Source organism: Corvus hawaiiensis, chromosome 11 (genome assembly GCF_020740725.1).
Source record: "Corvus hawaiiensis isolate bCorHaw1 chromosome 11, bCorHaw1.pri.cur, whole genome shotgun sequence".
Lineage (NCBI taxonomy): Eukaryota > Metazoa > Chordata > Aves > Passeriformes > Corvidae > Corvus > Corvus hawaiiensis.
This window is the reverse complement of record NC_063223.1, coordinates 22,035,503-22,047,826: the sequence shown is the minus strand read 5'-3', so window position 1 is coordinate 22,047,826 and position 12,324 is coordinate 22,035,503. Positions and strand designations below refer to the sequence as shown.

General features: G+C 41.9%; 1 protein-coding gene across 3 annotated transcripts in view; it reads right to left on the bottom strand.

The window, feature by feature from the left end:
- PPARG (peroxisome proliferator activated receptor gamma) overlaps nucleotides 1-12,324 on the bottom strand; it is a 51,508-nt gene that overhangs the window by 18,745 nt on the left and 20,439 nt on the right. For all 3 annotated transcript variants that reach the window (XM_048316129.1, XM_048316132.1, XM_048316131.1), the window contains exon 2: nucleotides 763-990. In XM_048316129.1, coding sequence (XP_048172086.1) covers nucleotides 763-982 — 220 coding nt within the window. In that variant the 5' untranslated portion in view covers nucleotides 983-990. The remainder of the gene's footprint in view (nucleotides 1-762; nucleotides 991-12,324) is intronic.

Below are 12,324 nucleotides of genomic sequence, written 5' to 3'. Positions count from 1 at the left end.
GCACCTGCTTCACTGTACAACCAAAATTTAACACCACAGTTTTCCCAGCAAGAATTCCCTGAAAGAACTCCTGTACAGATTACTACAAATAAAAGTGATGTCAGATCTAAGCAGAAGTGGATCCTTAAAAGAGTTCCAGGCACAGCAACCTCACGTTCCTACTCTGAGCAGGAATGCAGTAACAATTTATTTAGGAATAGGTCACTTCCTTTCTTAAAAGGAGGACTTAGTGTAATTTTTTCAGTGTAAGGGGTGAAAGAGCAGCATGTTTCATAGCAAGTAAATAATCCAGGAGCAGTGATAGGAGTTGTAACAATGCTGTGACTCAGGGGCAGCCAATATTTCTACACCATCGGCTTCTTAGGCTGTTTGGAATTTAAAGGCTGCACATATTAATAATTAATATGCTCTGTATGCTGGGCATTCCTGAACATCCAGGGGATTTATTCTGCATGGTGTGCACTGAGCTTCAAAGGACAAGCTGCTCACAAGGTACAGGAATAGGAGACAATGGAGGGCTCCATGTGCCTAATAAAGTGTAATTCTGGGTACTTTATGATGCCTTTCCTAAACCCCAGCTGCTGCTCTGGAAGGGGGAAGGTCTGCTATGGGTATTCTCTCTTTTCTGCCTGCCCTGCAAGGACATCTCTGCCGACACAGGAGATCTGAATTCCTCTAAATCCATTTGCTGCTAGCACATGTGCCAGGGGATGGAGGAAGTGTGGACACGAAGGAGATGCTTCAAAAAAAGGAAAAGCTTACTTTGGCAGTCCTGGAGCTTGATATCATATTTATAATCCAGGCCTGACTGATCACTTCTGGCAAGGGGAAGATCTTCATAGTGCGGTGAGGAAATGCTCGAGAAGTCAACAGTGGTGAAGGGCTTGATGTCAAAGGAATGTGTGTGATCATCCATGGCTGACAGATCCACGGGGCTAATTCCAAAATTCATGGGCCAAAACGGCATTTCTGTGTCAACCATTGTAATCCCTGCAAACAACAACAAGAAAGAGACATTTCAAAAGGAGTTTTTATCTCCAGTGTGCTCAGGCTCAAGCTGAGGTCCAAGTGTGCCACGGCCAGAGGGCTGAGAGGCAAACTTTAACTGCATCTCTTCATAGCATGCATATGAATAAAATTAGAGGTCTTCCAGAAATAATTCTCAGTTTTGTGAATTCTAATCATCATTCTTCCCAAGTGCCTGAAAATCTCAAGGATTTTTATATTAAGGAAAAACCCCAAAGTAGCTGGTATTAAATAGTGGTGGTTTTCCTCCAAATAACCAGAAATATTTGAAATCTTTGCTCATTCGAGTTTGCCAAAAGTTTAACCCCAGTCTTAAACCCAAGGATCAAGGAAATGTAAATTATGACTCTTCAAATTCCATATATATTGATGCAAATCCTGAAAGCAGTAAACAAATAGGAAACTTAAATCTGCAAAAATCTTCTGCAAATTGAGTGAATTTAGATTGAGAGATGAAATGTTTTTCCAAGTCCTCTTCTGACCAATAGCTGAACCAAAATCCTTAATTTAGACATATTTCAACTATGAAAAAGTTTGTAAGTTACAGCAAGTGCAAAGACTGTTTTATAAGCAGGGTCTGTGTTTAATTTTCCACTATTTATAAAAAGAACATTCTAACCTAAAAATAGAAGAGATGTTTCAAAACTAAAATAGCTTGGTCACTTTGGCTGTTTAATGTGGACTTTAGACCCAATCAAGTAAGTGGCCTTTAACCTCTAGATAACAGAAACTTTGATTTGATCTGCTTTGAATCAAAACTACTCTGTCACACTGCCAGACGTGCTGTTGAAAAAGGAAGATATTGGAACAGAAGTGCTCCAGAATTTGGAGCTCATCCCATGTTTTGACAGGTAAGTGAAGCTGTGCCTGCGCTTCCCTTCAGCTCTGCTCAAGTGCCAGTGGCTAGAAATGGTTGCACTCTGCTTTCCCTCAGGAATGTCACCATCATTCTTCCCCTTTTTAGGACTCCCAGAACAACCCTTCAGTTCTTCTGCCTTGAATGTTGACAACAAAGATTGCAAGGGATCTTTTTAATTCTTAAATTTGAGATGAGAGATTCTCACTGCAGTGGGAACAAAGTGGTGCTGCTGCATCCCAGCCACCCCCCTGTCCCACTGGATGGGGTATTAAGGATGTTACCCTGTCATCCTCTACATGGAAACACCAGGATTCCTAATTGCCACAAGTGACAGTTCTCTGGGGAAAACACATGACAGCTTGTCAGAGTACCTTGGTGTTGTGTGCTGTCTTCCAAATGGTCAAGTTTCAAGTCCAGTGCTCAAATCATGAGCACTGCCCAGGCTCCCCAGGGAATGGTCCCGGCCCCGAGGCTGCCAGAGCTCCAGGAGCCTTTGGACAGTGCTGCCAGGGATGCCCAGGGTGGGGTTGCTGGGGTGTCTGTGCAGGGCCAGGGGCTGGACTCTGACGCTTGAAGGTCCCTTCCAGCTCAGGAGATTCTCTGATTCTATGAATTTTTCTGTGAGCACGAAGTGCAAATCCCTGGCATCAACACTGGGAGCTGTCTCCCCAAAACAGATTTCCAAACGAAGCAATAAACCAGAACAGGCTCCTTCTGAAGAGCCCATTGCTGGTAATGACCACACACGTCTTTAAACTAATAAAAAATCAAGAGACATCTAACATTTAATTGGTTTATATCCCCTTAGGCAAGTGCCATCAAGGGTTCTACTGGAGCTCTGCCTAAAGGGTGAGGGGGAAGGATGGCCACAGGCACATTCCCAGTCACAGCCTAGGTTCATCCCGGGGATTCCCAGGACTCACACACTCAGGGGCACCCACGAGGTTGCTGTGTGGACAAGGAATAACTGCAGGAAACCAAATCATCACAGGGCAGGAGGACCTACCCCCAGAGCTGCCCTTGCACAGACACCTCCCTGCTCTGGAGAAGCACCAAGAGAGGCTTCAGTACCTGCTTAAAGGCAAGGACAAGCTCGGGTCACTCACTGAGTAGAGATGAACTCAGTCACCTGCCGCTGATCTCACTGGAAAATTAACAGTTTTCTTGCATCCTCCATCAAACCTCTGAAAAATATTCTCACAATCTCAAGGCCTTATCACTCACTTTGTCCTTTCAAGTTCAAAGGCTTCAGTTTGCAAACCCGTGAGCTGAACAGCAAGTTACAGCTGAGCTGGATTTCACTTCACACTCAGTCCATGGCTGGGATGTTCTGGAGAGGTCGATGATGTAGAACATGAGTGATTCTGTGAAACTCTTGTGTTGTTACAGGCCAGTGTGTGTGCATGAACTTCCCTATGTAGATATCTTACAGCTTGGAAAGCCTCAGATAAGCAGGTGAGTCCAGAGGTCTGGCTCGGCATGCACAAGCTCCAAAATCTAGGAGGCTGTAGTAATTCCTTATCAGAAATCTTGTTTCCCAGTCAGCACAGCCAAATCACTTCAGCTAAGTCTACCCAAAAAAGCTGCAGTGGTTTCATGGTAAAAGTATTTCTAGCCTAGAACTGTGATGGTTTAGATTTTTATTATGTTTTAGAAGAAACAAAAGAAAATTAAGTAATTAAAGAGTAACCTGCTGTTTAAAGCATCACTGAATAGAAGGGATCTGGTTTCACACATGCTGCTTCTTCCCTACTAATTGTTTTCTTCTGCATGTCTATCCGAATCACACACATGCTCTATGTGCTGAGAGCAGAGGAAATACAAATGCCAAGATTACACTGAAGAGAAAACCAGGGAATTGTGGCTGCACCTATCAGCTACTGCAGGTCACAGAGCAATTCTGCTTTATCCTGCTCGTATTTCTGCCGTGAGGCAATAAAAGCTGGAGCCAGCAGCCATTTACAAATCTTTAGTCAAAAGCCAATCAACTCCACCCCTTCCAGAGGTTAACATCCCATGACTCGTTAGATCCCAGAGTAATATTGTTCATAACCACTTCTGAATGATGAGAATGTCCAGGTTTGCTCAGGTTCTGGGTATAAAACACAAAGCATTTCATTACAGTTTTAAAGTTCCAATTGTGACTTAAGCAAATTATGGATATCTTGTTCAATTTAACAAAATTTTCCAATGAATTTCAATTTTCAGATGAGTTCATATTACAAATACTAAAATGAAGGAAACATTTTCCATGCTAGTTTTACTCTTGCACTGTTCAAAACCAAAATGTGAAGACTGTTTCTATGTTTAATGGTTATTTTACAAATACTTCTATTTTGCATGTAGCTTTACTTGATTTTTGCTGTGCACTTTGTCTTTTTTCCTCCCCAGGAAAGAGGAATGACAACATTTCCCTCTGGAAAAAAAAAAAAAAACCCCAAAACCCAAACCCAACTAATTGTAGTCTTCTCATGTCTTTAAAAGAACCGAAAAACAGCAACCAGGATTAAAAAAATCCAATAGACAAGTCCAAGGAACAGATTAAAGACTGCTTTCATAACACTCACAGATGCTTTTGTGGCACCCAGGTAGCAGATCTGTAAGTTTTTATCTGATCTAGAAGATTTTCCTGTGCAAAAATGGTTCTCAGCCAGCAAGAGGCTGTGCAGAACAGCAGCAGAGATGCTATTCACAGAGTCAGATGGAGGAGCTCTGACATTTCATCCTCCAAAAGAGCAGGAGTGAAGGAGATAATGCTGCTGAGATAACATTTAATACTGAGATATGGAGCTGGCTGCTCCAAGTGCCTTCTCTCTGTTTAATCTCCTGCAGAACTGCTCAGGGTTATGTGCAAGGGACCAAAGGCACTGAACTCTTCTGGCACAGCCACCCTTGGTTGTTGTGCTGCTGATAGGCAGGAATCTCATCTCATTCATCACTTCATCCCCTAACTGATCTGCTTTCCAGTTCCTCAGACAGATATTCCCTGTGCTTTTCCTACTAGGAAAACATAAAATATAACATAGGAGATTACCAAGGTATGGAAAACATCCTGGATCACGAGCTGCTCTTTACCATAAACACTACCTGTGCTCAGGTAACCTGAAGGGCCTGTTGTGCTGCATTCTAGACACGCTCTTTCCAGACAAAACTACCAAAATACGACCCTGCAGGTATTTAATGAAGCAAGCAGAACATCCCAGCCTCGCAGGAGTTACAGAAAATCAGAAGGAAAAAACAAATAGATAAAGCCTCTCAGCTTTGAAACATTATTAAAATCAAGGCAGGTATAATGACATGACACGAACAGGTATAAATATAGATACACGATCTAAATAATGCTGTGGTTTTTTCTTAATGAAAACGAATTCCATGGAATAGTTTGGATTTCCTCTCATGTATAAATGTGCTGGAGTTTGTCAAGTAAACTCATATGCAATTCCTGCAGAACTTAGTGTGACCTTTGCCAATTAATTTCATTAAGGCAGCTCAGGCCCTCTGTGAAATAACATCCTAGGTAAGTTGGTTAAGATCACACAGTCATTCTCAGCTTTTAGGAAGAATTTAGAGATAGTGAGGGGGCAGCTTGATATCCCCATATTCAATTTATTTATCTATTTGGAAGAACAACAAAACATTTTATGTGTGCCTTGCAAAAACACATCTCCCCTAAGTGATGGCAGCACATCCACTGAGTTAGAGACCTTCCCTGATCTTTTAGAGGAGAAGGCTGCAGAAGGACTACAAAGAGAGCAGCCAGTGTTGTGATAACCCACTTGCATTCCCCTTCCAATAACTCAGTTCTCTCATTGCCTCTGACACAGAAATTCCGTGTGGCAATGGTCAGGCAGCTCAAGCCAGCATTTTACCAGTGCTGCTCTCAGGTCCCAGACGTGAGGCACAGGGGCTGGGGATCCACTGCCTTCAGAGAGGGATTAGCTGATGGCCCTGGAAGGTGGAGCTGGGCTTCAGTTCTAGTGAGACTGGGAAAAATGGCATCACCTTGTCCTGTTCACTGAAATTCAGGTTATTGAGAGAAAATCACATCTTACTGCATTTGCTTTTTCCTGGCCAAAAAAAAAAAAAAAAAAAAAAAAAGCCGGTTTTTGTCTCACTTCTCTGTTTGTCCAGTGAAAGAAAGTTATCTTCATCCCCTCCATTCTCTGTGTTATCAATAAAACATCTCTCCTCTCCAGCAGGTGTGGGATTACTCCACAGATTTTTAGTATTCCTGGTTATGCCAGAGTACCTTGGAACTCTAAGCTTTAAATCTTTAGGAGATACCTTCCTCAATAATGAAAATTACGTATTTTTCACTAATAGCAACTGTCATTATAATGGACTTTATCCAACAGACAACACTTGCATAACAAAGAGATGATTTTCTTTTGGATAAACCAAAAGATGTGAATTTTTTTGTATCTCAAACAATGACTCAAAGCTGTTGCCCACTGCTGTTTCACACCTTCCCGGCCGGCAGATTCCTGATATTCCCCCTGTTTCCCGGCACAGGACCCGAACCTCTCTGTGTCCTGTTGCTGCAGAGTCAGCAGAGGGAGCACAACATAACTAAAAAAAACCCTCTTTCCAAGAACTCTGCTGGCACAGCCAGTGATGCTCCTAAACAAACAAACAAGAAAAAAAAGGACAGACAAAGAGCCTGGGTGGCTGATGCCCCCAATTCTGTGTTTGACAAAATCAGTACTCTGCCAACTGCAGCAGGAAAAGCAAAGTAACAGCAAAAAACGCTATAGAGCCTTGCTTTAAAAGTTCCATGACAGAACTTCTATTGTTTAGAAGGAGAGATATAAAGATTTCTTTTTCTTTTTATCCTTGCACACACTCAAAACATTGTTAGGATTCAGGGCAGAAAATGTTTCAGTGATGTGCTGATGAACAAACACACTGAACAACAATATCGGTAGGATGAAAACAGTTATCCAAAGCAGGCATTTCCCAAACAAGTGACACATTAGAAACCCCTACGGATGCGGGAAAAGGGTCCAGCCAATGGATAGAGTAAGTATTGATAAATTTTTGTTGTGAATTCGAAGTGGTTTTGAAGCCTCAGTGTTGCCTTTCAGCACTTCTGGGACTGTGTTGGGGATGGACAAGAGCACCTCTGCAGCCAGCCTGGAGCCAGGCACTCTCCTGGGGGCACCACTGCCTCACCAGACCTGGTCATTTTCTTTTCAAGCATGAATTTATCAAAAACATTTACTGGAATGAAAATTGACCTCACTACAGAGCAGAAGAACGAAATTTTAATGGATTTGTTTCAATTAAAGAACTCGAAACTGAAGCTCCCTGCATGTTAATCTAGCTGTGAGAACAAAGAAAGTACCCAGTATCTCTAGGAAATGTTGAGTGTCAAAATCAGCTCCACAATAAAGTGACTTAGTGAAAACATGAGTTCACAAACGACTGATAATGGCAACTTTTAACACAGACGACTTTAAAAGTACTGCTGACTCCAAGCACATCAAGGCAAGAGATTACATTTTCTATTCTTTTCCTCAGGTCCAGCTCTGAGGCCATCTGAAAATGGCCCAAAAATTACCATGTCCACCTGACAACACCAAAAAGATGCCAGGTAGAGAAGGCACTTTGGAAAGGATGGAGTAAAGGCTCTGTATAACACGAGTGGAGTGGCTCTGGCCCAAACGGATTTGTCAGCCTTTGAGCAGAGAGAGAGGGGCTTGTCCCAGCAGGGCAGCCAGGGCACACCTCAAGGGTTAATCACTGAGTAGGAGGGGTAGGAGCTTAGGAAAGGCTCCTCTTCCACCCACTCTCCCAACCTGCAGAACCAGCACAGGGCCCAAATTCTGAGAGCAAAAGGAAAAGCAGCGACCTGGGGCCGAGTGGAATGTTCAAGGTGTGACAGCAAACCCAGAAACACCCTCAAACACTGCTGGGAGATGCCCATTTCTGTCTCATCTCCCAGTCTGACCAGGGCTGAAGGCTGGTTGGCCCAGAAATCCCAGTGCAAGGGCCATTTGCAAGAGCCCAGTGACAGCCACAGCCTTCAAAAAGCCAAATGAAAGGTAAAGGGGGAGGCAACCCATTCATCCTCTCAGCAAGGCTGCACAGTAAAACACCAGGAGAAACTGTATAAATCCAAACACTTGGAAAGACCAAAAAAAAGCAACTCATAAATCAGTAGGAAATGTGTTTTATTCCTATAGCTGAATTATAACTACAAGCTGTGCTCACTAAAAGCACAGTCCATAAAATTTACCACAATGTTTAAGAGGTAGTTGTTAATAGAAACAAGGAAGGAAAGCCCATTCAGGGAATAATAGAGCTGTTTAGTGTTAAATATATTTTCTATTCGATGGAATTCACACAAAATGGCCTGGGTTATTTAGAACAGCAACGTTTTATACCCTTGCAGCAACATAAACCCTTGTAAATATAATTGCAAATGAGAAACAAGTTCAAAAATGCCACAGGCTACTCAGATACGCTACAAATTCTACCATCCTATTTTAATTTGTTAATGTAGGCTCTGTTGCATTCTGATACTGGATAGAAATCCATGAAACTTCAGGGTACAAAGGAAACTGATTGCAAGGCTGTGCTCAAGTAGCTTAAATAGAAATTGAGAACATTGGACGATGGGAAATGTCTATGTAAGAAATATTGATTTATAATCCGAAAAACTCACGGGTGGGTAGGTCAGATTTAAAAGGAACAGCACTTCAAAATCATGGAGAGCTTAACTACAAATTTCTGGAAGTGACAGTGTTGGGCTCCTGGTGGTAAAAGTCTGCCTACAAAAGAAATAGAAGTGTTGTGCTGCAGTCACAGCAGTGGCAGAACACTGAGCTGAGGAGATCCCTTCTGCTCTGTTAAATCAGATTCAGAGTTTGTGGGAAATGATCCTCAAACTGCTTTTAGAAACCCCTGAGCAGAAAAACTGCACTTTCCTAGTTGCAGTCATGCTTTGTGAGGCACCATGTACTGAAACTAAAAGTAACCCTGATGAAAGACTTCTCTTCCAATGCCTTTTGTTCGAAAATGTCTTAAAAATCCCTCCCACTCTTCAAAATAGAAATGATTGTTATTTCGTTTCTTTGAACAGAAAAAAAAAAATACACCTCCAGAAGCATGAAAATCTGAAAAATAAGGTATAATCTGGTTGGTAATATAAAATCAGAATACACCTCTGTAGGATTCTAATGGGCAAAGACCATAAATTGGCATTTACAATGTGCCTCCTTGCCTCAGTGGAACTGAGCTGTGGCTCCTGTTGGTTTTGAGGGATTTGAGGAAAGCAGAAACAAACAGCACATCCCTGACTTGTGCTGGCAGTATTGTAAAACTATCTCATTATATAAAATGTAGGCGTTGCTCTCTATGAATCATTGTGATTTAAAATAAGATCCTGATAGACAGGCAATGAATCACATTGGATTTTGTAATCAGCAAGGGCTGACTTCTTGGGAGAGCCCTTTGCCCCCTTTGGCAAACAGTGGAGGGGAAGGTCTGCTCCAGCCATGGAGGTGCCTCCCGAGGCTGAAGGAAGTCATTGATTCTAAAATATCCCCAAAAACGCTGTGTGGGACACAAGATAGCAGAGCTTTGTCAACTGGAACAACACCACACAATTCAGTTGATAAGAGTGTTCACATTCTCAGGCCTGTGCTTGGCTCCAAGTCTCAACATACTTTAATAATTGGCATGTATTTATACTGGGCAGGCTTTGTATTGCTGGGTCTAGTGAAAGTTTTACCAACTACAAGACATCCATATAATTCCAAAATACCGTGTTTGCCATTAAAAGTATTTTAAGGGCAAATGAGCCATTCAGAAGTTTCATCTGCACGACTTGTGACTGTTCTTTCAGATGTCAAACCTACTTTGAAGTCAACAGAAAGTTTTCCAGCTTCGACAGAAATGCAGTGGTTGGGTCAAAGTTAAGCCAAACACTCATTTTGAACATTACATCCCTGCTAATGGCATTGAAACACCTTCCTCAAGTTAAGCACTTTTAAAACTCAGTTTTTGGCGAAGAAAGGGCTACTTTAGCTAAGATATATTATTAAATTACATCTCATACACATCTATGCACACAGATAATGTACGTCATGATACAGACCCGTAAGAAACTGGGGTCTCATAAAATGCCCTATTTCCTGTGTAAAATGACTGTTTCAGGGACAATGCTGTGCCAGAGTTAATAAAATAAACTCCCAGCACCACAAAGCCCCAGTGGCACTGTCAGCCAGGAGCCTGCTGATGTTTCAGTAGGTAACAGCTCTGTCTGAAGCCTTCAAGCACGGCACAAAAACATTTAGTGAGTTTATCCCGTGCTCACACGTGGTGTGTTATATGAAAATTTGCCAGTTCCTCTGTGGCTCCCTAAGCCTGTGTGAGATTATCCAGGATTTCAGGTAGTGTGGCAGAGCACACAGCAAACATGTGTAAGCACCACAGCTATTTACAGGACAATCTCCTGCTCCACTGCTTATCTGGTTTCATTAGGTCATTATCACTGTGTCTCTTAATGCTGTTGAATATTAATAATAGACTCCATTCTTTGGAAATGGTGCTTAGCCAGTAATTAACAGCTGAGGTATCAATTTAGTACGAAATTTTAAACAGTTGTTCTCCATTATGGAATTCAGAGTACAAAGTCTGTCTTTGCTTTTGAAATGTTAAAAACTTTAGTAGTAAATGTTAGATGGTATGTGCACGATACCCAGTTAATCTTCTTCTTCTAAAACACTGTAGGTGCAATAAATTCGATACCAACCCTGAAGAATTTTTGTAATAATAATAATAACCACATGGAGTTTTCTCAATCCACTTCGTAGTAGTAGGGAATTTAGGGATGCACAGTACTGTTGGGAAGAAGCCTGGGATTTTTTTCTCTCCTCAGACTCTGTCATGTCAGTGCTTTTCAATGTTCACAAGACAGTAAACTTCAGTATTGTTTCCAAGAGATGAGATAATAAGGCACACAACTGGACTAGGGTAAAATACACTCATTAATATCCTAAATGCAGTTCCCTGCCATGGCAGAATACTGAATACTCCCACAGGAAGAGGAGGAGGAGGAAAATATGCCATATGAATTTAAACTCATTCCTTGAATTAAATCCCACTTTTAAAGTTTTTCCTGGCAGTCAAACACACTGCAAATAATCCATAAAAATGCTTCTCTCCTATTGGGATGAGTCGTTTCCACCACGAAGCTGTCATCTTCCAAACACTAAAAATGTAAAACAAGGCTGGATGGAGGGCCCACATGATTTGACCAAGTCCTGGTTTTTGGCAAAATATTTTAATCTGTTGGACAATCACCAAGTTGTAAAAGTTAAAAAGCACCATGTTGCAAAACTCATTCATTAACGTAGACGTGCTGAGCATTATTTCTGCATTAAATACAGAGCTCTCAGTGGAACAGCAAGCACCCCTTCCTGTATAGAAACAGATATAATTTCTGATACGTGCCACCATAAGATAATGCTCTTTGTGCCTGGACAGCCATTGTGATGGCAAGATAATTCAAGCACACCAAAGCCTGAGAAAGCAGATAAACAGCACCAAAGAGGGCTGAACATTCACCACTCTCCTCTTTCAGCTGCCCCCCAAATTCATCAGATTTTGTGGGGAATGCAGTTATTTACACACAGTTATTGAAGGGTGCTTTCATTAGGGGCTGAAACTCTTCTAGCAGACCTTCCTCAGCTTGGAGGGGAACCAGGAGTGACATCCCAACATAATTCTGACAAGACAAACACCAGGCAAAGTAAAGCGGACCCCCAAAAGTGATTATCTCCAGCAGCAGGTTTTCTACCCTACACAAAGAGTACCCACCTAAGAAATGTAGTAATAAAGACACATGAACTTTTGTACACCTATCATCTGTTGCACAAATGTATCTCTTTCATCTTTTAAATAAGCAAAAAAAAAAAAAAAATTAACCTTCTCAACTGTACGAACTGCAAAGCATCCAACCTGCTCAGCCACTTTTCAGCAAGAGAGCAATCCCTTGTCACCTGACTCCTGTACTTTTGACCCTCCAAAAAATTCCCAGCTGAAGCATGTTGACATGTTTTTACATGTGATTCAATAATGATTGCTCTCAATAGTGTTGGATACTTATCACACCTTTAGATCAATGTTCTTGGCCTCTCATGTGCTCCATCTTTCTAAATATTAATTTTTCCGTGGAGCTTTCAAACCACCCCGTCAAGGTGACTTCAGGCTGGGAGCGTGGGCTCAGGGCACGGGGAGGGTGAGCTGTTGTAACTGCAATTGCAACACTCTGAGAAGTATTTAATGAACACCAGGAAATTAACGTGGAGCTGTGCTCCGAATTTAAGTTACCTTGAACAGTTTCATTTTGAGTCTCCTGTTGGACTACAAGCTTCGAGAGAATCTTCCCCATTCTTGTCTTTTTGGGGTCAGCATAAAGTACAACATTAAGT